The sequence below is a fragment of the Balaenoptera borealis genome (genome assembly GCF_965194805.1).
Source record: "Balaenoptera borealis genome assembly, contig: HAP1_SCAFFOLD_1867, whole genome shotgun sequence".
Taxonomy (NCBI): Eukaryota; Metazoa; Chordata; class Mammalia; order Artiodactyla; family Balaenopteridae; genus Balaenoptera; species Balaenoptera borealis.
The window spans coordinates 23,906-47,309 of record NW_028122389.1 but is presented as its reverse complement, the minus strand read 5'-3'; the positions used below and the strand labels follow the sequence as shown (position 1 = coordinate 47,309).

General features: G+C 46.9%; 1 protein-coding gene across 1 annotated transcript in view; it reads right to left on the bottom strand.

Moving 5' to 3' along the window:
• LOC309622232 (uncharacterized protein) overlaps positions 1–23,404 on the bottom strand; it is a gene marked incomplete at its 5' end in the record, with an annotated part of 63,477 nt that overhangs the window by 19,643 nt on the left and 20,430 nt on the right. Inside the window, 2 exons of the mRNA XM_082409363.1 lie at positions 5,651–5,788; positions 18,330–18,467. Of these exons, the coding sequence (XP_082265489.1) occupies positions 5,651–5,788; positions 18,330–18,467 (276 nt within the window). The remainder of the gene's footprint in view (positions 1–5,650; positions 5,789–18,329; positions 18,468–23,404) is intronic.

Genomic DNA, 23,404 nt, shown 5'->3' with positions numbered 1-23,404 from the left:
ATCCATCGCTTTCTGCCAGCCTTGCTCAGGGAACACCATCTCAGATTCCAAATCAGGGGCAGAGCCGCCTGCCACTTCCCTGCCAGGAAGGAAGCCAGGTATATTACTATAACCAAGGCACACTGGAGTCTTTACTGTATGGAGAACTTGGCTCCTGCCCGCAATCCTACGGCTCGGCGTCATACACAGGAAGTCGGGCCTCTGGGCAACCAGAAATGGGAATGGGACTGAAGGAGATTCAGCCCACAAATATCCGACCACCAGCTTCCACCTCTGCAGTCTGCCACCCTGTGTCTGCTCAACGCATCACAGAAACAAGTTTTCAAGGTGAGTATAACAAACGCCAGAGAAAGTTGAAGAATGAGGTCGGCATTCAAAAATGGGGTCAAATCGACAGCTGGGAAGGGGTGTAGAGGCAGGTAGAATTTAGATCCTGAGCCTTTAATAACCACTACCTTCGCTCAGTGCCCTCTGTTTTTAGACTCTCTATGAGAACACCTAGGGCTTCCCTGGTGGCGCCGTGGTTAAGAATCCGCCTGCCAATGCAATGCGGGGGACACGGGTTCGAGCCCTGGTCTGCGAAGATCCCACATGCCGTGCAGCAACTAAGCGCATGTGCCACAACGACGGAGCCTGCATTCTAGAGCCCGTGAGCCTCAACTACCGAAGCCCACGTGCCTACAGCCCATGCTCCGCAACAAGAGAAGCCACCGCGATGAGAAGCCCGCACACCGCAACCGAGAGTAGCCCCCGCTAGCCGCCAACTAGAGAAAGCCCGTGCACAGCAATGAGAGACCCAGTGCAGCCAAAAAAATAAATACGTAGAATAAATAAGTTCAAACAGTAAATAAATACATAAACATAAATTACAAAAAAAAGAACACCTAATGCAGGTGGGAAGGTGGGAGGGCCACTGTAGAGGTCATCTATGCTACATGTACAAGAACGCCGAGAGCACACCAATCGGTACCACACTTTTCACTGCTGTAGCCGATCGTTCCCCCTGTACTGCCACACTGTAGCACTCCCTTCCCTCATCTACTGCTATAGTCTCTTCGGAAGGTGTTTCAGAACTCTTGTTATGTGAGTGCCAGTTGAACTGTCCTCACTTCCTTCATTTATACCAGGATTGAAGACCTTGTGGTCCGAGATCCTGTCCAGAGAGCAAGCAGGCTAAGACTCTGTCTTTGTTGATGTATTTCATCAGCAAGGGCTCTACCCCCTCTCCTAGTTCATGGTGTGACGTGTTCTTGGCCTCTCGGGAAAGTGGGGAGAATGGAAAGGACCCTATATGAGAATGCTAGGCTTTGTAAAACATTTCAGGTTTTTAAAAATAAGACTCATTTTGTATTGGACTTATAACAGTCCTATGAAATACAAAGCGAGCCGAGAATCAGCGACAGGAAAGGCTCACCAGTAAGAATTACAACAGTCACCGCTTACCTCGTAGCATAGGGCACTGTCCATGATCCTTAAGAAGAGTTAGTAGAAATGCCTTGCCCATCTTGCCCCTGAACCCCTTGAAAGGTACACGACTGCTGTGTTGGTGTTTAGGGGGAGCATCTCACTTACCAGGGACTGACTTCTCCCTTGATCCCTTTGTAGGGATGGAGACCTCCCCCCTGGTGATGAAAAATTCCCTGGGATTGCAACCTCCAAGCCAGACGTTTTGTGTGACACAAAGTCAAGAACTCCCCAAGTCCTGCAGTAGCAGAAACAGCCACATACTTGAGAGTAACCCACCATCTGAACTTGGGGACATTTCAGTGACAGCTCCAGTCCAGAGTGCCAGGCGTCTCCTGGCCCTGCCTCCAGCTCCAAGCCAGGGACAAATAGAGAGTAAGCACGTGGATGATATCAAAACCAAGCTTTCAAAGCCTCTGGATGCCTACCAGATCCCAACAGAGAACCAAGATCCTCCACTACTCCCTTTAGGAATCCCTGATATTCACCAGCCGCTGGCCTGCACCGATCCCCTCAGCCAAGAGGAGCAGCCTGGTTCTGAAAATGCTGATCTGGGAGAGAACAGCCGGAGTCGTCAGGACCTAGGGACACTTGAAAATGGGATTGAACCTAGCAGTGGTCTTGCAGACATTACTACACTGGCGGAGGATATTCACCTTCCCCAGCTCTTTAATCCTTTGAAAGATCTTGATCAATCCCAAGGTCCCAACGTGATCAAAGCTAAAGACACCAGAGCCATTAAGGTGAATCAGGTGCAGGAAAAGCCAAGTGTCATAAAGGTTCCCTCTGATCAACCCAGGAAGAACAAACAGAAAGCCTCTGAGCCTATCAGTGGCGCTCCCAAGGCCAAAATCCAGCCAAAGAATCCAGAGTGCCCGTTAGGGGGAGAAGTGGTTACATGCCACGCTGCAGTCAGTGACAGGGCTCCTGTGAACACGGCCAAGCACTCTCAAGGCAAACCTCAGAAAGCTGCATCCAGAAAGATCAGCAAAACTAAGAGCCACGGGCAGGAAAAGACCAAAAGGACCAGAGGGAGAAACAAGGCTGAGGAGAACAAGCAGTCAGGGAACAAAGTCAAGGCAGAAGAGAAGCCAGCAATCCCCCACACGAAGCGAAAGGAACACCAAACTGAGCTTCTCCAACAGAGCTTTCAAAAGCCTCGAACCTCCCTTGGCGTGCGCATGCTGGAGTCTGTGAAGGTTCTTCATGCGCTGGGGAAGAAGAATGAGACGAAAACTGGGCTCTCTTCCTGTCGGCTCTTGGGAAAGTCAAGCAACCCCAAAGACCCCCAGCCACCCCCAGCTATCCAGCCATGGCGGCATACCCCACGTGAGGGGAAGGGTCCTGAGAAAACGCAAGTCCAAGCCCAGAAACCAGACAGCAGTGCTGAAACAGAGTGTCCGTCTCCAGCCCAGTATGAGCGGCCTCCTCCTGGGAAGGTCAAGTTGATACCTCTGCCTTTTTCTGCCTGGGACAAGCCTCAAGCTCGACCCGCTCCTCGGAGGCCACAGTCTCTGGCCTCACATCGGCCTGCTGGGGCTTACCGTGCCCAGCCTGGTTCTACTGACTCAGCTCAACCTGCTGCAGCCAATTCATCCCAGCCAGCTCCTGCCTCTTTGCCAGGCCCCGCCAAACCAGCTCAGCCAACTGTGACCAACCCAACCCAACCGGCTTGGCCCAACCATACCCAGCCTCGTGTCCCTCAGTCTGCTGCTCCTAGGCCTGCACCCTCCAAAACTTCATCTGGCGCTCCTCTCCAGCGGGAGCCTGTTCCCCCTGCTGTGAATAAGCGCCAGTCCCCACCCAAGCTCCAAACCCACTTTCTACTCCAAGACTTCAGCAAGCAACGAGTTCCATGGAGGGAACCCAACGTGCCTGAGCCAGTCATGTCAAAGCCCATCGAACAAGAGCAGAGGCCAGAGCGAGAGGCCATGAAGAGGCGGGCTCAACAACAACGGGAGAATGCTGCCAGATACACCTCTTCGGGCAAGCTGCAATTTTTCACCGAGAGGGAAAACGAAATGGAAATTGCCGACTACTACGGATACGTCAAGTGAGAGCTGCTAGGATTCTTGGTGCCACCTTGGCTACCAGCTGTTCTTCCATACACAGGTAAGACAGGTATAGAACTGAATAAGTAAATGGAATACAATTAATAGACGAGTAACAAACCTTTCGAATTTTCAGATGCTGCTAACTGGGGCGTGAGAAAGGAAGGACTGAAAGTTGGATGGGAGAATGAAGGAAAGGGGTAAAAACTGAGCAAAGAGGAAGGAACTTGGCCCAGGGCTAGGAAGGCCAAAAGAGACGTATGGATTTAGGAAAGGAAGCAGGAGCGAGGATGAAATGGCAGAAGTAAAAAGCAGGGTCAGAGGTCTGGGTTGAAAGAACACAATTGGAGTAGAGTTGAAGGTGACAGAAGATGAGTCTAGGTTTACTAGGAGAAATAGAAAAAGTCTCTCGGGGACGCTGGCCTTAAGTCTCACAACCACCAGATAGGTATTTCAGAAAACAAGAGGTTCAGGACACATCTCTGAAAGGTCTGAGTTGCCTTATTCAGGTGTGACTGTAGTGGGGGAATAGGGAAATCTACCAGAGAAGTGGCTAGGGCTCAGAGTTATCCTAGGGGCAGCTGACGACAGGGGCAGAGCCAAGGGAACTGCTGGATCAGGAGGCCCACGAACAAAGCAGGGGCATAGCCGCCTGTCACTTCCCTGCCAGGAAGGAAGCCAGGTATATTACTGTAACCAAGGCACACTGGGGTCTTTACTGTATGGAGAACTTGGCTCCTGCCCGCAATCCTACGGCTCGGCGTCACACACAGGAAGTAGGGCCTCTGGGCAACCAGAAATGGGAATGGGACTGAAGGAGATTCAGCCCACAAATATCCGACCACCAGCTTCCACCTCTGCAGTCTGCCACCCTGTGTCTGCTCAACGCATCACAGAAACAAGTTTTCAAGGTGAGTATACAGACGGCAGAGAAAAGTTGAACAATGAGGTCAGCATTCAAAAATGGGGTCAAATCGACAGCTGGGAAGGGGTGTAGAGACAGGTAGAATTTAGATCCTGAGCCTTTAATAACCACTACCTTCTCTCAGTGCTCTCTGTTTTTAGACTCTATATGAGAACACCTAGGGCTTCCCTGGTGGCGCCTGCCAATGCAGGGGACACGGGTTCGAGCCCTGGTCTGCGAAGATCCCACATGCCGTGCAGCAACTAAGCGCATGTGCCACGACGACGGAGCCTGCATTCTAGAGCCCGTGAGCCTCAACTACCGAAGCCCACGTGCCTACAGCCCATGCTCCGCAACAAGAGAAGCCACCGCGATGAGATGCCCGCACACCGCAACCGAGAGTAGCCCCCGCTAGCCGCCAACTAGAGAAAGCCCGTGCACAGCAATGAGAGACCCAGTGCAGCCAAAAACATAAATACGTAGAATAAATAAGTTCAAACAGTAAATAAATACATAAACATAAATTACAAAAAAAAAGAACACCTAATGCAGGTGGGAAGGTGGGAGGGCCACCGTAGAGGTCATCTATGCTACATGTACAAGAACCCCGAGAGCACACCAATCGGTACCACACTTTTCACTGCTGTAGCCGATCATTCCCCCTGTACTGCCACACTGTAGCACTCCCTTCCCTCATCTACTGCTATAGTCTCTTTGGAAGGTGTTTCCGAACTCTTGTTATGAGAGTGCCAGTTGAACTGTCCTCACTTCCTTCATTTATACCAGGATTGAAGACCTTGTGGTCCGAGATGCTGTCCAGAGAGCAAGCAGGCTAAGGCTCTGTCTTTGTTGATGTATTTCATCAGAAAGGGCTCTACCCCCTCTCCTAGTTCATGGTGTGAAGTGTTCTTGGCCTCTCGGGAAAGTGGGGAGAATGGAAAGGACCCTATATGAGAATGCTAGGCTCTGTAAAACATTTCAGGTTTTTAAAAATAAGACTCATTTTGTATTGGACTGACAACAGTCCTATGAAATACAAAGAAAGCCGAGAATCAGTGACAGGAAAGGATCACCAGTAAGAACTACAGCAGTCACCGCTTACCTCGTAGCATAGGGCACTGTCCGTGATCCTTAAGAAGAGTTAGTAGAAATGCCTTGCCCATCTTGCCCCTGAACCCCTTGAAAGGTACACGACTGCTGTGTTGGTGTTTAGGGGGAGCATCTCACTTACCAGGGACTGACTTCTCCCTTGATTCCTCTGTAGTGATGGAGACTTCCCCGCTGATGAAAAATTCCCTGGGATTGCAACCTCCAAGCCAGACAGCTTTCCTATGGAATGACAGAGAACTTGTCAAGGTGAAACACCAGTCTGCGGGAGAAAGGGAGGAAGAGAATGATGGAAATCGTTTCTGGGAAACTATTTTTACATTATGTGTTGTTTGTTCCCGGTAAATAAACTGAAATCTTCTTAACAGTACAACAAAATCTAAACCACTAAAGCCAACAATACAGGAGTATAACGTTCGAAAAAAATTTCTTTGGCTGCGCAGCATGTGGGATCTTAGCTCCCCAACCAGGGATTGAACCCACGCCTGCTGCGTTGGAAGCGCAGAGTCTTCACCACGGGACCACCGGGGAAGTCCCAGGACTATCACTTTTAAAGGAGAAGGTACAAACCCCTCGGTTCTATGAACTGGAGATTTTTAGTAAGAAGTCAATATATTTGTTGTTAGGCACATTTTATGTTAGGCTGTCTCCCTGCACAGGATGCAGGCGCCTTGAGAATGGAAGTCATATCCCTCTATAGTACGTCCCTCTTCTTTCTGCTTTGCAGTTTGCTGCTCCACTTGTTCAACCCCACCTAGTAATAACCTATACTTCCCTTGTTCCTGTTTTCCCATCTGGAAAACAGACAAAAGGCAACCAAACAACGCAAAGGTCTCAACAAATAAGGGATATCCAAAACCAGAGATGGCCAGAACTTCTGTACCCCTGATGAAATAGTCCTCATACAAAACCTGATAATCAAATTCCTTAATGCTAGGAATCACAGTGAAAAATAGTATCTGAACTGACTTCTGTCAGATGAGTGAGAACTAAGGTTAATTCAGTGTATCTGAAGCATAGAAAGTGAGGGCAAAAGTGGCACAAGATGGGGCTAGAGAAGCAGAGAGGATTCTAGACCACGCAGAGTCTTAAAGGCCAACAGTGTGTTTTCTATTCTCAAAACAATGTTTGTGAGCGATGTTTATGAGCAACGTTCCAACTTGCTTTGAAGGTTTCTTGTGTGAAGAGTGGATTGGAAGGAAACAAGATATATGGACACTAGTTAGGACCTAATCGCAACAGACAGGCAAGTTCAGTATTAGGAAGTTGAGGAAGAGCTGGCTGACAGATTCCAAAGAAATTCAGGAGATGAACTGAAGCGGGCTTAATGGGGTAGGAGATGGAGGAAAGGAAGGTCTTAGGGAATTCAAGGGTTTACTGCACACATGAGCAAAGTCTCAAAATTAATCATTTGAACGTACAGAGGCGGATCTCCCAAATGACACCGGTTAGGAAGCAACGGTACGCCCTTTAGAATTCCTAGAGACAACACAAATCAACTGTTTCGATGGAAAATTCGGCGGGACTCTTGATTTCCATGGGAATACAGAGAAAAGAGACACTGATCTGGCTTGCAGGTATATTTAGGAAGCTGTTAGCCGGACATCACCTACTAGTATCATGTAAGTAGGCCGTCCGAAGTAGGAAGCTTAGGGGAAAAACCTGGAGGAAAACTTAAAAGCTTAAGCCACACCTCTACACTACACCACCTTTCACAATTTCTTCTCAGATAAGCATCATCCCCATCAGTGAAGAAACTCGTACCTCATAATAGGAAAAACAGGCCTAAAGATTCAATGTGTGTCTTGGGAGGTCCCATCTATGCGATATCTTCCTGGGACCAGAAAAGGCCCCAGGAAGATCCATCTCTGCACCCCTGAAAGCTTACCACCAAGGAAAATGACTAGGTCCATAGATTTCCTCCCTCAAACCAGCTTACCTCACACATAGATCATTAGCAACTCCGCCCTTACTCACATTATCACAGTCACAAGAGTGGTTAGGGAGAAAAGCACTAACCAGGGGAACTAAAACAGAGGCAATCCAGGCCAAGCTGGGCTGGTGGCAGATATCTTGCTCCTTACGCTCGGGTGCATAATGCGACTCACCACAGTGCCTTTTTCACAGACCCTTTTGAACGTTTCTCCACAGAATCCAACAGCTCAAGTTAGTTCATGACGCTTCAAGGTCAACAATCGTCAAGAGAAAAACATGCAATATGTCTTACAATGTTGGATTCCTTACAAACAGGACAAGGAGATAACCATGTAGACAAAACCAGAGCATTTGAAAACATCTGTATTCTACAAACACACCAGTGAATGCTATAAATAAGGTACTATGACATAAAACAAAATGAAAACTAGATGTGAGACTCTTCTCTTCAGTGTACAGACTTCATGGCAGTTGCTGCACACTATCTAGCTACTTAGATCTTTAACTCTCTGTTCTGTTAATACCAAATGAGGCCCAAGTGTGTCAACCTGTTTCCCACAGAAACCAAAAAGTCTACATGCATCTCTTTTCTCCTGTGCCCTTTCACCTTACCTGCTCCCAATTCTCCACCAACGTCCTCCTCTTTCTCTAATTATTCTCCTCTTCATTTTGCTTGGCCTTGCCCCCAAGCATGCAAGACAGAGAGTCCTAGAGGTCCAAGATTCTAGAGTGGCTGTTTGCAAGGCGGAGGAGATTACAGTAACTGCCACACTGTATATACTTCTGTGCAAAGAAAAAGGGACAGTGTTCAGAATGTCTCTCACATATAACAAGAGCTGGAGATGGCAGGATACCTGTGTGGCCCAAGGAACTAGAGCTAGCAAATTATGGGCCAAACAATTGCAACCAAAGGCTGGAAGAGGAAAGGTCTGCAACCAGCTCTGTCTCCTAGCTCTCTGGTATTTGCTGCCAACGGGCAGAGTCTATTTCGTGAAGCATCAAGCACTGAAAAGAAGACTCCTGCTGCTGGAAGGTGACAGGAAGTAACGTCCAATGCAAGATCAAGGCTTGTCCTCGAAGCAATGCCCATAATGGAAGAAAAAAAAAAAAGAGAAAGCGGAAGAGAAATGTTAAGTCGCAAGTCCAACCTGGCCCCCAGCCTAGCCCAGCCCAAGGAAGGTAGGAGTCAAGGAGAAGAAACTAAAAGAGAAGAGCCTTGGACCACAACATTCTCCACAAGGTACACTCAAGAAACTTCACCCTACTCTTGAACCAAGTTACAAAGAGAGCTTCTTAATCCCTACTTTGGCTCCTTAAAAGCTGCTATCAGTTCACTCATTAGACACATCTGATTTCAGAACAACTGTAATAGTTCAAACTAGATGGCTCTTTCCTTCCTAAGGATTATTAATTAAAGAAGATCTATATAGCTCTAAGTATATGATACATAAAATAGAATACTCTGTAGAATATAAGTAACTCTTAGTTCAGTGTATTAATGAACGTCTGTAAGAAATGTGGCAATGATTTCCCTAATGGAAGAGCCTGGGGGAGGTAAATCTGTCTTCTAGGATTTCCTCCTCCCCAAAGCTCAGAAACTCAGGTGTTGTTTTAGCTCTCCTACACTCTCTTCACCCAAGCCCGCCTTCCTGTTGGGGATCGGACCTCCCTATTGGCTCTCTCATACCTTTCAACTGCCTGCTTTGTGACATCACTCTCCTCCCAAACCTACTACCACTTGGTAGAGCCTTGGGGTTTCCGTGGAGCTGTTTGGACCAGTAACCAGTGACCTCTGTACTGGACACGTGCGCCGTTCAGCTGCAGCCACTCAGACATCCTCTAGTGTTGTCTCCTCATCCCTTGTACCTGCAGTGGATGCTTCCTCTTCTCTGACCATGTCAGGTAAGAAAAGAAACTTTGGAAAGTTTTGCGTTCGATTTCTTTTGCCCCTAAATTGAGTAGGAGATTCAAAATAGCATGGAATAATGAGGGAAAGTATTGAACTACAAGTCTGGAGACCTAATTTCACTTTTGACTTTGACGTTTACTATCTGTGTGACTTTGGACAAATCACTGGCTGTCTCACAAAGCCTGTTGCTTTCCTTAACTGTTACGTTAGGATACCACATTGGGTTGATCACTCTGATCCCCTTCTTTTCCAGTATTGAGCCTTAAAGGGTACCCATGTAGAAAACGAAATCAGACACTTCTCAAGAGTGTTTCAACAGAAACACAGAAAAGCCAGGGGACATAGAAAACTAGCAATATATACCAAGATGTTTCATCTCTAATGGTCTCCCTCCACTAGGATTTCGACTAGTTGAAAAGAGAGAATAGGGAGAGAGGATGGAGAGTACTGGGCTCTACAGGGAGGCACAGAGTCGAGCGTAAGGAAGTTTAGGACGGTTTTCATTAGCACAGGCCAACAGGCACCAAGAGATGGGAGAAAATGTAAGAATGAAGAGGGAAAGCATAGAGGAGCTCTCAAGAAAAACGGAGTTTGCAATGGAATGCTGATGGGAACCAAAGATTTTCAATTAAAGCAGAAACAGCACAGAGGGAAACCTGCTCAGAGCAGGGCAAAACCAAGTTGATGGTAGCAAACCCTTACATTAACAGACTAAGAAGGAAAGTAAGGCCAGAACAGGGGATCACCGGGAAAGGCAGCTTATCAGAAAAGTCATACTCCGTTTTCTTTCTTTTATTGCCTCTCTGAATACAGTTGGCCACTTGACAGTTTTGAATATAAACATTTTAGAAATACGTTTTAGAAATGATGCCTCCTATAAACAAGCAACCACAGTGGTTATCTAGGGGGCTGCTTTTCAGTGTTTTATTCTTTCTAATTTTTAAACTAGGTAGACATTTCACCAATTCAACATTTTAAGTGATATCTTCTAAATTGAATCAGAAGGACTATTTTCCTTGGTGTGATATGTAGGTTCTAAGGCAAGGCTGCTTTTCATTTTTACAGTTATTTCCTTCCTAACACAGAGAGCACATTGATCAACAGCCATCGTTCGCTTGTAGAGCTTAGCTACCGAAGAAGAAGAAGAAAAAGTCAAGCCCCACATCTCTAATTCCCCCCCCCACTTAGGGAATTCCCTGGCGGTCCAGTGCTTAGGACTCGGTGCTTTCACGGCCAGGGCCACGCGGCGCGGCCAAAGAAACAAAACAAACAAACATCCACGTTTATCGAAAACCATATTGTGGAGTCCTGTGGATTTTCTTACATTTGAAAATCTTTTTTAATTGGATTCTAGGCATGATGGTTTTTTGAGGTTTTGGGATGCCATCTTCTTGGATGCTGAAGATGATTCTAATCTAAGTTCTAGGATAAATCCAAAAACCTTCCTGATACATTTTAAGCTTCCTTTCTGCTTATTATATAAGCTATATTCATTGAAATATATATTTCTCCTAGGCTTAATACCTCTTACTTGCTGGGTAAAAATATGAAGGAGCACAATAATGAAACTCTTTTACACTTATTATTTTGCTGTCTGCTTCGTACCGGTTTTCATTGAAATACTTGTCTATATGTGTTGTGGCTACCTATACATGCACATTTATTGCATTCTGTTGCTTGTTATGCATTTTTTACTGACATACCTTCTCTGTCTGTATGCATTGGCTAGGAATTCATTCACCTCTATCACCTCCATCGTGTCTTCTGGTTAATAGTATTCACTAAAATAGAGTGGGCAAAATTCACTTTCATAATATTGCATGGATAGTACAGAATGCCATTTGTTAGTAAATTCATTAGGCTTCGATACTTGCCACATACCTCAGTTTTCATTAATATCTATGGATTTCTTTTTCGTTAACGTAATATGCTTGTCATGATTTTTCTTTGTCTTTCTAGAACTTATTGTATCTTCCTCCATATAAATCATACGCAATAGATCAGCTTATTCATCTATTAATTATTACTGCTATTATTATTGGTGGTGGTGTTATAACCACTTTATAGGTGAGGAATCTGAAGTAATCAGATAACTTTTCCCTTTCCAAAAGCACTTAAGAAATCCACTTTCGGGTAATCATTTTGAGGTAGGATGAGAAACCAGGCTTGAAGAGGGCAAAAATGACTCTTTCAATTCACCAGTTGGACTGAGCTGTACGTCACCTCTAGGTAATAGCGTGGGAACTGCACAAGCAAAGGGAGACACTGAAGACGACCATGGTAATAGCCGTACTGTTTTCTAATGGACAAAAAAAATGCCTATATTATAAGTTCTATTTCTCCTGCTTTCTGGCAGTATCATGCTCAGAGTGGAGTCCTGGCAAGGAAGTCAGGATACTTAGGTTCTGAAACCTGGTAATGATACTAACATAATGAGAGAACTTGAACAAGTCAACCCGACCTCTCTGAGCCTCAGTTTCCTTACTCACGAAATGAGACTGAGAACATCGAAGTTCTCTAAGGGCCTCCTAGTTCTAAAATGCTTCCAGTCTAGGAAATAGCATAGAAGTCAATACGAGTGCAGGCTGAAGGGAAAGACAGGGCAGGGAGAAGGTTGCTTCCAGCCTAGAGAACAATCTCTGAACCACACCACTTGGCTCTTCTGCCCGTCTGTGCCCAAGATGGGAGCACAGGCAGTTAATAGAGAAGAGTGGAAAACTGCTCAGTCCTTACAGCCATCATTAACTGTCTGATTTTGGGTTTCTCAGGAAGTAGTGATAGTAGAGGTGTCCTGATAGCAAGAACCTTCAGATGATGCCGTTCCTCAAACGTAGTGAGAATTTCTCAACCTCCCTGAGTTTTTCATGACCCTCTTGTTCTTACAGAAAATTTCCAACATCCATCTCTACTTGGAACTCTAAATTCTCTGCAGCATTCTCCTCCTGTGGTGAGCAATGCAACTTCCCTAACACGAAGTGTCTGCAACTTCTCCAGAGTCTCTGCCCCTGCCGTCAGTTCGGCATCGGCTACCGGTACCCCTTTCCAGACACTCATGGGTAGTGCCTACCTTTACCAACATTCTAGCACGACTATGTTATCTGGAGTTACTGACCACAGCCAGATCTCCACTTCAGCTGCTTCCTATCCAGGTGTTCTTGAGTGGGACATCACAGCAAGCACTGAAAAGAATTCTTCTTCACTCGGAGACTTTACTCTGGCACTCACTGACCGCCACACAGCTGCCTCCTCCATGTTTCTGGCAGCCCAGTATGATAAAACTTCAGACGCCAAGAACATGGTCCCTCTACATCCATCGCTTTCTGCCAGCCTTGCTCAGGGAACACCATCTCAGATTCCAAATCAGGGGCAGAGCCGCCTGCCACTTCCCTGCCAGGAAGGAAGCCAGGTATATTACTATCACCAAGGCACACTGGGGTCTTTACTGTATGGAGAACTTGGCTCCTGCCCGCAATCCTACGGCTCGGCGTCATACACAGGAAGTCGGGCCTCTGGGCAACCAGAAATGGGAATGGGACTGAAGGAGATTCAGCCCACAAATATCCGACCACCAGCTTCCACCTCTGCAGTCTGCCACCCTGTGTCTGCTCAACGCATCACAGAAACAAGTTTTCAAGGTGAGTATAACAAACGCCAGAGAAAGTTGAAGAATGAGGTCGGCACTCAAAAATGGGGTCAAATCGACAGCTGGGAAGGGGTGTAGAGGCAGGTAGAATTTAGATCCTGAGCCTTTAATAACCACTACCTTCGCTCAGTGCCCTCTGTTTTTAGACTCTCTATGAGAACACCTAGGGCTTCCCTGGTGGCGCCGTGGTTAAGAATCCGCCTGCCAATGCAATGCGGGGGACACGGGTTCGAGCCCTGGTCTGCGAAGATCCCACATGCCGTGCAGCAACTAAGCGCATGTGCCACAACGACGGAGCCTGCATTCTAGAGCCCGTGAGCCTCAACTACCGAAGCCCACGTGCCTACAGCCCATGCTCCGCAACAAAGAGAAGCCACCGCGATGAGAAGCCCGCACACCGCAACCAAGAGTAGCCCCCGCTAGCCGCCAACTAGAGAAAGCCCGTGCACAGCAATGAGAGACCCAGTGCAGCCAAAAAAATAAATACGTAGAATAAATAAGTTCAAACAGTAAATAAATACATAAACATAAATTACAAAAAAAAGAACACCTAATGCAGGTGGGAAGGTGGGAGGGCCACTGTAGAGGTCATCTATGCTACATGTACAAGAACCCCGAGAGCACACCAATCGGTACCACACTTTTCACTGCTGTAGCCGATCGTTCCCCCTGTACTGCCACACTGTAGCACTCCCTTCCCTCATCTACTGCTATAGTCTCTTCGGAAGGTGTTTCAGAACTCTTGTTATGAGAGTGCCAGTTGAACTGTCCTCACTTCCTTCATTTATACCAGGATTGAAGACCTTGTGGTCCGAGATCCTGTCCAGAGAGCAAGCAGGCTAAGACTCTGTCTTTGTTGATGTATTTCATCAGCAAGGGCTCTACCCCCTCTCCTAGTTCATGGTGTGACGTGTTCTTGGCCTCTCGGGAAAGTGGGGAGAATGGAAAGGACCCTATATGAGAATGCTAGGCTTTGTAAAACATTTCAGGTTTTTAAAAATAAGACTCATTTTGTATTGGACTTATAACAGTCCTATGAAATACAAAGCGAGCCGAGAATCAGCGACAGGAAAGGCTCACCAGTAAGAATTACAACAGTCACCGCTTACCTCGTAGCATAGGGCACTGTCCATGATCCTTAAGAAGAGTTAGTAGAAATGCCTTGCCCATCTTGCCCCTGAACCCCTTGAAAGGTACACGACTGCTGTGTTGGTGTTTAGGGGGAGCATCTCACTTACCAGGGACTGACTTCTCCCTTGATCCCTTTGTAGGGATGGAGACCTCCCCCCTGGTGATGAAAAATTCCCTGGGATTGCAACCTCCAAGCCAGACGTTTTGTGTGACACAAAGTCAAGAACTCCCCAAGTCCTGCAGTAGCAGAAACAGCCACATACTTGAGAGTAACCCACCATCTGAACTTGGGGACATTTCAGTGACAGCTCCAGTCCAGAGTGCCAGGCGTCTCCTGGCCCTGCCTCCAGCTCCAAGCCAGGGACAAATAGAGAGTAAGCACGTGGATGATATCAAAACCAAGCTTTCAAAGCCTCTGGATGCCTACCAGATCCCAACAGAGAACCAAGATCCTCCACTACTCCCTTTAGGAATCCCTGATATTCACCAGCCGCTGGCCTGCACCGATCCCCTCAGCCAAGAGGAGCAGCCTGGTTCTGAAAATGCTGATCTGGGAGAGAACAGCCGGAGTCGTCAGGACCTAGGGACACTTGAAAATGGGATTGAACCTAGCAGTGGTCTTGCAGACATTACTACACTGGCGGAGGATATTCACCTTCCCCAGCTCTTTAATCCTTTGAAAGATCTTGATCAATCCCAAGGTCCCAACGTGATCAAAGCTAAAGACACCAGAGCCATTAAGGTGAATCAGGTGCAGGAAAAGCCAAGTGTCATAAAGGTTCCCTCTGATCAACCCAGGAAGAACAAACAGAAAGCCTCTGAGCCTATCAGTGGCGCTCCCAAGGCCAAAATCCAGCCAAAGAATCCAGAGTGCCTGTTAGGGGGAGAAGTGGTTATATGCCACGCTGCAGTCAGTGACAGGGCTCCTGTGAACACGGCCAAGCACTCTCAAGGCAAACCTCAGAAAGCTGCATCCAGAAAGATCAGCAAAACTAAGAGCCACGGGCAGGAAAAGACCAAAAGGACCAGAGGGAGAAACAAGGCTGAGGAGAACAAGCAGTCAGGGAACAAAGTCAAGGCAGAAGAGAAGCCAGCAATCCCCCACACGAAGCGAAAGGAACACCAAACTGAGCTTCTCCAACAGAGCTTTCAAAAGCCTCGAACCTCCCTTGGCGTGCGCATGCTGGAGTCTGTGAAGGTTCTTCATGCGCTGGGGAAGAAGAATGAGACGAAAACTGGGCGCTCTTCCTGTCGGCTCTTGGGAAAGTCAAGCAACCCCAAAGACCCCCAGCCACCCCCAGCTATCCAGCCATGGCGGCATACCCCACGTGAGGGGAAGGGTCCTGAGAAAACGCAAGTCCAAGCCCAGAAACCAGACAGCAGTGCTGAAACAGAGTGTCCGTCTCCAGCCCAGTATGAGCGGCCTCCTCCTGGGAAGGTCAAGTTGATACCTCTGCCTTTTTCTGCCTGGGACAAGCCTCAAGCTCGACCCGCTCCTCGGAGGCCACAGTCTCTGGCCTCACATCGGCCTGCTGGGGCTTACCGTGCCCAGCCTGGTTCTACTGACTCAGCTCAACCTGCTGCAGCCAATTCATCCCAGCCAGCTCCTGCCTCTTTGCCAGGCCCCGCCAAACCAGCTCAGCCAACTGTGACCAACCCAACCCAACCGGCTTGGCCCAACCATACCCAGCCTCGTGTCCCTCAGTCTGCTGCTCCTAGGCCTGCACCCTCCAAAACTTCATCTGGCGCTCCTCTCCAGCGGGAGCCTGTTCCCCCTGCTGTGAATAAGCGCCAGTCCCCACCCAAGCTCCAAACCCACTTTCTACTCCAAGACTTCAGCAAGCAACGAGTTCCATGGAGGGAACCCAACGTGCCTGAGCCAGTCATGTCAAAGCCCATCGAACAAGAGCAGAGGCCAGAGCGAGAGGCCATGAAGAGGCGGGCTCAACAACAACGGGAGAATGCTGCCAGATACACCTCTTCGGGCAAGCTGCAATTTTTCACCGAGAGGGAAAACGAAATGGAAATTGCCGACTACTACGGATACGTCAAGTGAGAGCTGCTAGGATTCTTGGTGCCACCTTGGCTACCAGCTGTTCTTCCATACACAGGTAAGACAGGTATAGAACTGAATAAGTAAATGGAATACAATTAATAGACGAGTAACAAACCTTTCGAATTTTCAGATGCTGCTAACTGGGGCGTGAGAAAGGAAGGACTGAAAGTTGGATGGGAGAATGAAGGAAAGGGGTAAAAACTGAGCAAAGAGGAAGGAACTTGGCCCAGGGCTAGGAAGGCCAAAAGAGACGTATGGATTTAGGAAAGGAAGCAGGAGCGAGGATGAAATGGCAGAAGTAAAAAGCAGGGTCAGAGGTCTGGGTTGAAAGAACACAATTGGAGTAGAGTTGAAGGTGACAGAAGATGAGTCTAGGTTTACTAGGAGAAATAGAAAAAGTCTCTCGGGGACGCTGGCCTTAAGTCTCACAACCACCAGATAGGTATTTCAGAAAACAAGAGGTTCAGGACACATCTCTGAAAGGTCTGAGTTGCCTTATTCAGGTGTGACTGTAGTGGGGGAATAGGGAAATCTACCAGAGAAGTGGCTAGGGCTCAGAGTTATCCTAGGGGCAGCTGACGACAGGGGCAGAGCCAAGGGAACTGCTGGATCAGGAGGCCCACGAACAAAGCAGGGGCATAGCCGCCTGTCACTTCCCTGCCAGGAAGGAAGCCAGGTATATTACTGTAACCAAGGCACACTGGGGTCTTTACTGTATGGAGAACTTGGCTCCTGCCCGCAATCCTACGGCTCGGCGTCACACACAGGAAGTAGGGCCTCTGGGCAACCAGAAATGGGAATGGGACTGAAGGAGATTCAGCCCACAAATATCCGACCACCAGCTTCCACCTCTGCAGTCTGCCACCCTGTGTCTGCTCAACGCATCACAGAAACAAGTTTTCAAGGTGAGTATACAGACGGCAGAGAAAAGTTGAACAATGAGGTCAGCATTCAAAAATGGGGTCAAATCGACAGCTGGGAAGGGGTGTAGAGACAGGTAGAATTTAGATCCTGAGCCTTTAATAACCACTACCTTCTCTCAGTGCTCTCTGTTTTTAGACTCTATATGAGAACACCTAGGGCTTCCCTGGTGGCGCCTGCCAATGCAGGGGACACGGGTTCGAGCCCTGGTCTGCGAAGATCCCACATGCCGTGCAGCAACTAAGCGCATGTGCCACGACGACGGAGCCTGCATTCTAGAGCCCGTGAGCCTCAACTACCGAAGCCCACGTGCCTACAGCCCATGCTCCGCAACAAGAGAAGCCACCGCGATGAGATGCCCGCACACCGCAACCGAGAGTAGCCCCCGCTAGCCGCCAACTAGAGAAAGCCCGTGCACAGCAATGAGAGACCCAGTGCAGCCAAAAACATAAATACGTAGAATAAATAAGTTCAAACAGTAAATAAATACATAAACATAAATTACAAAAAAAAAGAACACCTAATGCAGGTGGGAAGGTGGGAGGGCCACCGTAGAGGTCATCTATGCTACATGTACAAGAACCCCGAGAGCACACCAATCGGTACCACACTTTTCACTGCTGTAGCCGATCGTTCCCCCTGTACTGCCACACTGTAGCACTCCCTTCCCTCATCTACTGCTATAGTCTCTTCGGAAGGTGTTTCCGAACTCTTGTTATCAGAGTGCCAGTTGAACTGTCCTCACTTCCTTCATTTATACCAGGATTGAAGACCTTGTGGTCCGAGATCCTGTCCAGAGAGCAAGCAGGCTAAGGCTCTGTCTTTGTTGATGTATTTCATCAGAAAGGGCTCTACCCCCTCTCCTAGTTCATGGTGTGAAGTGTTCTTGGCCTCTCGGGAAAGTGGGGAGAATGGAAAGGACCCTATATGAGAATGCTAGGCTCTGTAAAACATTTCAGGTTTTTAAAAATAAGACTCATTTTGTATTGGACTGACAACAGTCCTATGAAATACAAAGAAAGCCGAGAATCAGTGACAGGAAAGGATCACCAGTAAGAACTACAGCAGTCACCGCTTACCTCGTAGCATAGGGCACTGTCCGTGATCCTTAAGAAGAGTTAGTAGAAATGCCTTGCCCATCTTGCCCCTGAACCCCTTGAAAGGTACACGACTGCTGTGTTGGTGTTTAGGGGGAGCATCTCACTTACCAGGGACTGACTTCTCCCTTGATTCCTCTGTAGTGATGGAGACTTCCCCGCTGATGAAAAATTCCCTGGGATTGCAACCTCCAAGCCAGACAGCTTTCCTATGGAATGACAGAGAACTTGTCAAGGTGAAACACCAGTCTGCGGGAGAAAGGGAGGAAGAGAATGATGGAAATCGTTTCTGGGAAACTATTTTTACATTATGTGTTGTTTGTTCCCGGTAAATAAACTGAAATCTTCTTAACAGTACAACAAAATCTAAACCACTAAAGCCAACAATACAGGAGTATAACGTTCGAAAAAAATTTCTTTGGCTGCGCAGCATGTGGGATCTTAGCTCCCCAACCAGGGATTGAACCCACGCCTGCTGCGTTGGAAGCGCAGAGTCTTCACCACGGGACCACCGGGGAAGTCCCAGGACTATCACTTTTAAAGGAGAAGGTACAAACCCCTCGGTTCTATGAACTGGAGATTTTTAGTAAGAAGTCAATATATTTGTTGTTAGGCACATTTTATGTTAGGCTGTCTCCCTGCACAGGATGCAGGCGCCTTGAGAATGGAAGTCATATCCCTCTATAGTACGTCCCTCTTCTTTCTGCTTTGCAGTTTGCTGCTCCACTTGTTCAACCCCACCTAGTAATAACCTATACTTCCCTTGTTCCTGTTTTCCCATCTGGAAAACAGACAAAAGGCAACCAAACAACGCAAAGGTCTCAACAAATAAGGGATATCCAAAACCAGAGATGGCCAGAACTTCTGTACCCCTGATGAAATAGTCCTCATACAAAACCTGATAATCAAATTCCTTAATGCTAGGAATCACAGTGAAAAATAGTATCTGAACTGACTTCTGTCAGATGAGTGAGAACTAAGGTTAATTCAGTGTATCTGAAGCATAGAAAGTGAGGGCAAAAGTGGCACAAGATGGGGCTAGAGAAGCAGAGAGGATTCTAGACCACGCAGAGTCTTAAAGGCCAACAGTGTGTTTTCTATTCTCAAAACAATGCTTGTGAGCGATGTTTATGAGCAACGTTCCAACTTGCTTTGAAGGTTTCTTGTGTGAAGAGTGGATTGGAAGGAAACAAGATATATGGACACCAGTTAGGACCTAATCGCAACAGACAGGCAAGTTCAGTATTAGGAAGTTGAGGAAGAGCTGGCTGACAGATTCCAAAGAAATTCAGGAGATGAACTGAAGCGGGCTTAATGGGGTAGGAGATGGAGGAAAGGAAGGTCTTAGGGAATTCAAGGGTTTACTGCACACATGAGCAAAGTCTCAAAATTAATCATTTGAACGTACAGAGGCGGATCTCCCAAATGACACCGGTTAGGAAGCAACGGTACGCCCTTTAGAATTCCTAGAGACAACACAAATCAACTGTTTCGATGGAAAATTCGGCGGGACTCTTGATTTCCATGGGAATACAGAGAAAAGAGACACTGATCTGGCTTGCAGGTATATTTAGGAAGTTGTTAGCCGGACATCACCTACTAGTATCATGTAAGTAGGCCGTCCGAAGTAGGAAGCTTAGGGGAAAAACCTGGAGGAAAACTTAAAAGCTTAAGCCACACCTCTACACTACACCACCTTTCACAATTTCTTCTCAGATAAGCATCATCCCCATCAGTGAAGAAACTCGTTCGTACCTCATAATAGGAAAAACAGGCCTAAAGATTCAATGTGTGTCTTGGGAGGTCCCATCTATGCGATATCTTCCTGGGACCAGAAAAGGCCCCAGGAAGATCCATCTCTGCACCCCTGAAAGCTTACCACCAAGGAAAATGACTAGGTCCATAGATTTCCTCCCTCAAACCAGCTTACCTCACACATAGATCATTAGCAACTCCGCCCTTACTCACATTATCACAGTCACAAGAGTGGTTAGGGAGAAAAGCACTAACCAGGGGAACTAAAACAGAGGCAATCCAGGCCAAGCTGGGCTGGTGGCAGATATCTTGCTCCTTACGCTCGGGTGCATAATGCGACTCACCACAGTGCCTTTGTCACAGACCCTTTTGAACGTTTCTCCACAGAATCCAACAGCTCAAGTTAGTTCATGACGCTTCAAGGTCAACAATCGTCAAGAGAAAAACATGCAATATGTCTTACAATGTTGGATTCCTTACAAACAGGACAAGGAGATAACCATGTAGACAAAACCAGAGCATTTGAAAACATCTGTATTCTACAAACACACCAGTGAATGCTATAAATAAGGTACTATGACATAAAACAAAATGAAAACTAGATGTGAGACTGTTCTCTTCAGTGTACAGACTTCATGGCAGTTGCTGCACACTATCTAGCTACTTAGATCTTTAACTCTCTGTTCTGTTAATACCAAATGAGGCCCAAGTGTGTCAACCTGTTTCCCACAGAAACCAAAAAGTCTACATGCATCTCTTTTCTCCTGTGCCCTTTCACCTTACCTGCTCCCAATTCTCCACCAACGTCCTCCTCTTTCTCTAATTATTCTCCTCTTCATTTTGCTTGGCCTTGCCCCCAAGCATGCAAGACAGAGAGTCCTAGAGGTCCAAGATTCTAGAGTGGCTGTTTGCAAGGCGGAGGAGATTACAGTAACTGCCACACTGTATATACTTCTGTGCAAAGAAAAAGGGACAGTGTTCAGAATGTCTCTCACATATAACAAGAGCTGGAGATGGCAGGATACCTGTGTGGCCCAAGGAACTAGAGCTAGCAAATTATGGGCCAAACAATTGCAACCAAAGGCTGGAAGAGGAAAGGTCTGCAACCAGCTCTGTCTCCTAGCTCTCTGGTATTTGCTGCCAACGGGCAGAGTCTATTTCGTGAAGCATCAAGCACTGAAAAGAAGACTCCTGCTGCTGGAAGTTGACAGGAAGTAACGTCCAATGCAAGATCAAGGCTTGTCCTCGAAGCAATGCCCATAATGGAAGAAAAAAAAAAAAGAGAAAGCGGAAGAGAAACGTTAAGTCGCAAGTCCAACCTGGCCCCCAGCCTAGCCCAGCCCAAGGAAGGTAGGAGTCAAGGAGAAGAAACTAAAAGAGAAGAGCCTTGGACCACAACATTCTCCACAAGGTACACTCAAGAAACTTCACCCTACTCTTGAACCAAGTTACAAAGAGAGCTTCTTAATCCCTACTTTGGCTCCTTAAAAGCTGCTATCAGTTCACTCATTAGACACATCTGATTTCAGAACAACTGTAATAGTTCAAACTAGATGGCTCTTTCCTTCCTAAGGATTATTAATTAAAGAAGATCTATATAGCTCTAAGTATATGATACATAAAATAGAATACTCTGTAGAATATAAGTAACTCTTAGTTCAGTGTATTAATGAACGTCTGTAAGAAATGTGGCAATGATTTCCCTAATGGAAGAGCCTGGGGGAGGTAAATCTGTCTTCTAGGATTTCCTCCTCCCCAAAGCTCAGAAACTCAGGTGTTGTTTTAGCTCTCCTACACTCTCTTCACCCAAGCCCGCCTTCCTGTTGGGGATCGGACCTCCCTATTGGCTCTCTCATACCTTTCAACTGCCTGCTTTGTGACATCACTCTCCTCCCAAACCTACTACCACTTGGTAGAGCCTTGGGGTTTCCGTGGAGCTGTTTGGACCAGTAACCAGTGACCTCTGTACTGGACACGTGCGCCGTTCAGCTGCAGCCACTCAGACATCCTCTAGTGTTGTCTCCTCATCCCTTGTACCTGCAGTGGATGCTTCCTCTTCTCTGACCATGTCAGGTAAGAAAAGAAACTTTGGAAAGTTTTGCGTTCGATTTCTTTTGCCCCTAAATTGAGTAGGAGATTCAAAATAGCATGGAATAATGAGGGAAAGTATTGAACTACAAGTCTGGAGACCTAATTTCACTTTTGACTTTGACGTTTACTATCTGTGTGACTTTGGACAAATCACTGGCTGTCTCACAAAGCCTGTTGCTTTCCTTAACTGTTACGTTAGGATACCACATTGGGTTGATCACTCTGATCCCCTTCTTTTCCAGTATTGAGCCTTAAAGGGTACCCATGTAGAAAACGAAATCAGACACTTCTCAAGAGTGTTTCAACAGAAACACAGAAAAGCCAGGGGACATAGAAAACTAGCAATATATACCAAGATGTTTCATCTCTAATGGTCTCCCTCCACTAGGATTTCGACTAGTTGAAAAGAGAGAATAGGGAGAGAGGATGGAGAGTACTGGGCTCTACAGGGAGGCACAGAGTCGAGCGTAAGGAAGTTTAGGACGGTTTTCATTAGCACAGGCCAACAGGCACCAAGAGATGGGAGAAAATGTAAGAATGAAGAGGGAAAGCATAGAGGAGCTCTCAAGAAAAACGGAGTTTGCAATGGAATGCTGATGGGAACCAAAGATTTTCAATTAAAGCAGAAACAGCACAGAGGGAAACCTGCTCAGAGCAGGGCAAAACCAAGTTGATGGTAGCAAACCCTTACATTAACAGACTAAGAAGGAAAGTAAGGCCAGAACAGGGGATCACCGGGAAAGGCAGCTTATCAGAAAAGTCATACTCCGTTTTCTTTCTTTTATTGCCTCTCTGAATACAGTTGGCCACTTGACAGTTTTGAATATAAACATTTTAGAAATACGTTTTAGAAATGATGCCTCCTATAAACAAGCAACCACAGTGGTTATCTAGGGGGCTGCTTTTCAGTGTTTTATTCTTTCTAATTTTTAAACTAGGTAGACATTTCACCAATTCAACATTTTAAGTGATATCTTCTAAATTGAATCAGAAGGACTATTTTCCTTGGTGTGATATGTAGGTTCTAAGGCAAGGCTGCTTTTCATTTTTACAGTTATTTCCTTCCTAACACAGAGAGCACATTGATCAACAGCCATCGTTCGCTTGTAGAGCTTAGCTACCGAAGAAGAAGAAGAAAAAGTCAAGCCCCACATCTCTAATTCCCCCCCCCACTTAGGGAATTCCCTGGCGGTCCAGTGCTTAGGACTCGGTGCTTTCACGGCCAGGGCCACGCGGCGCGGCCAAAGAAACAAAACAAACAAACATCCACGTTTATCGAAAACCATATTGTGGAGTCCTGTGGATTTTCTTACATTTGAAAATCTTTTTTAATTGGATTC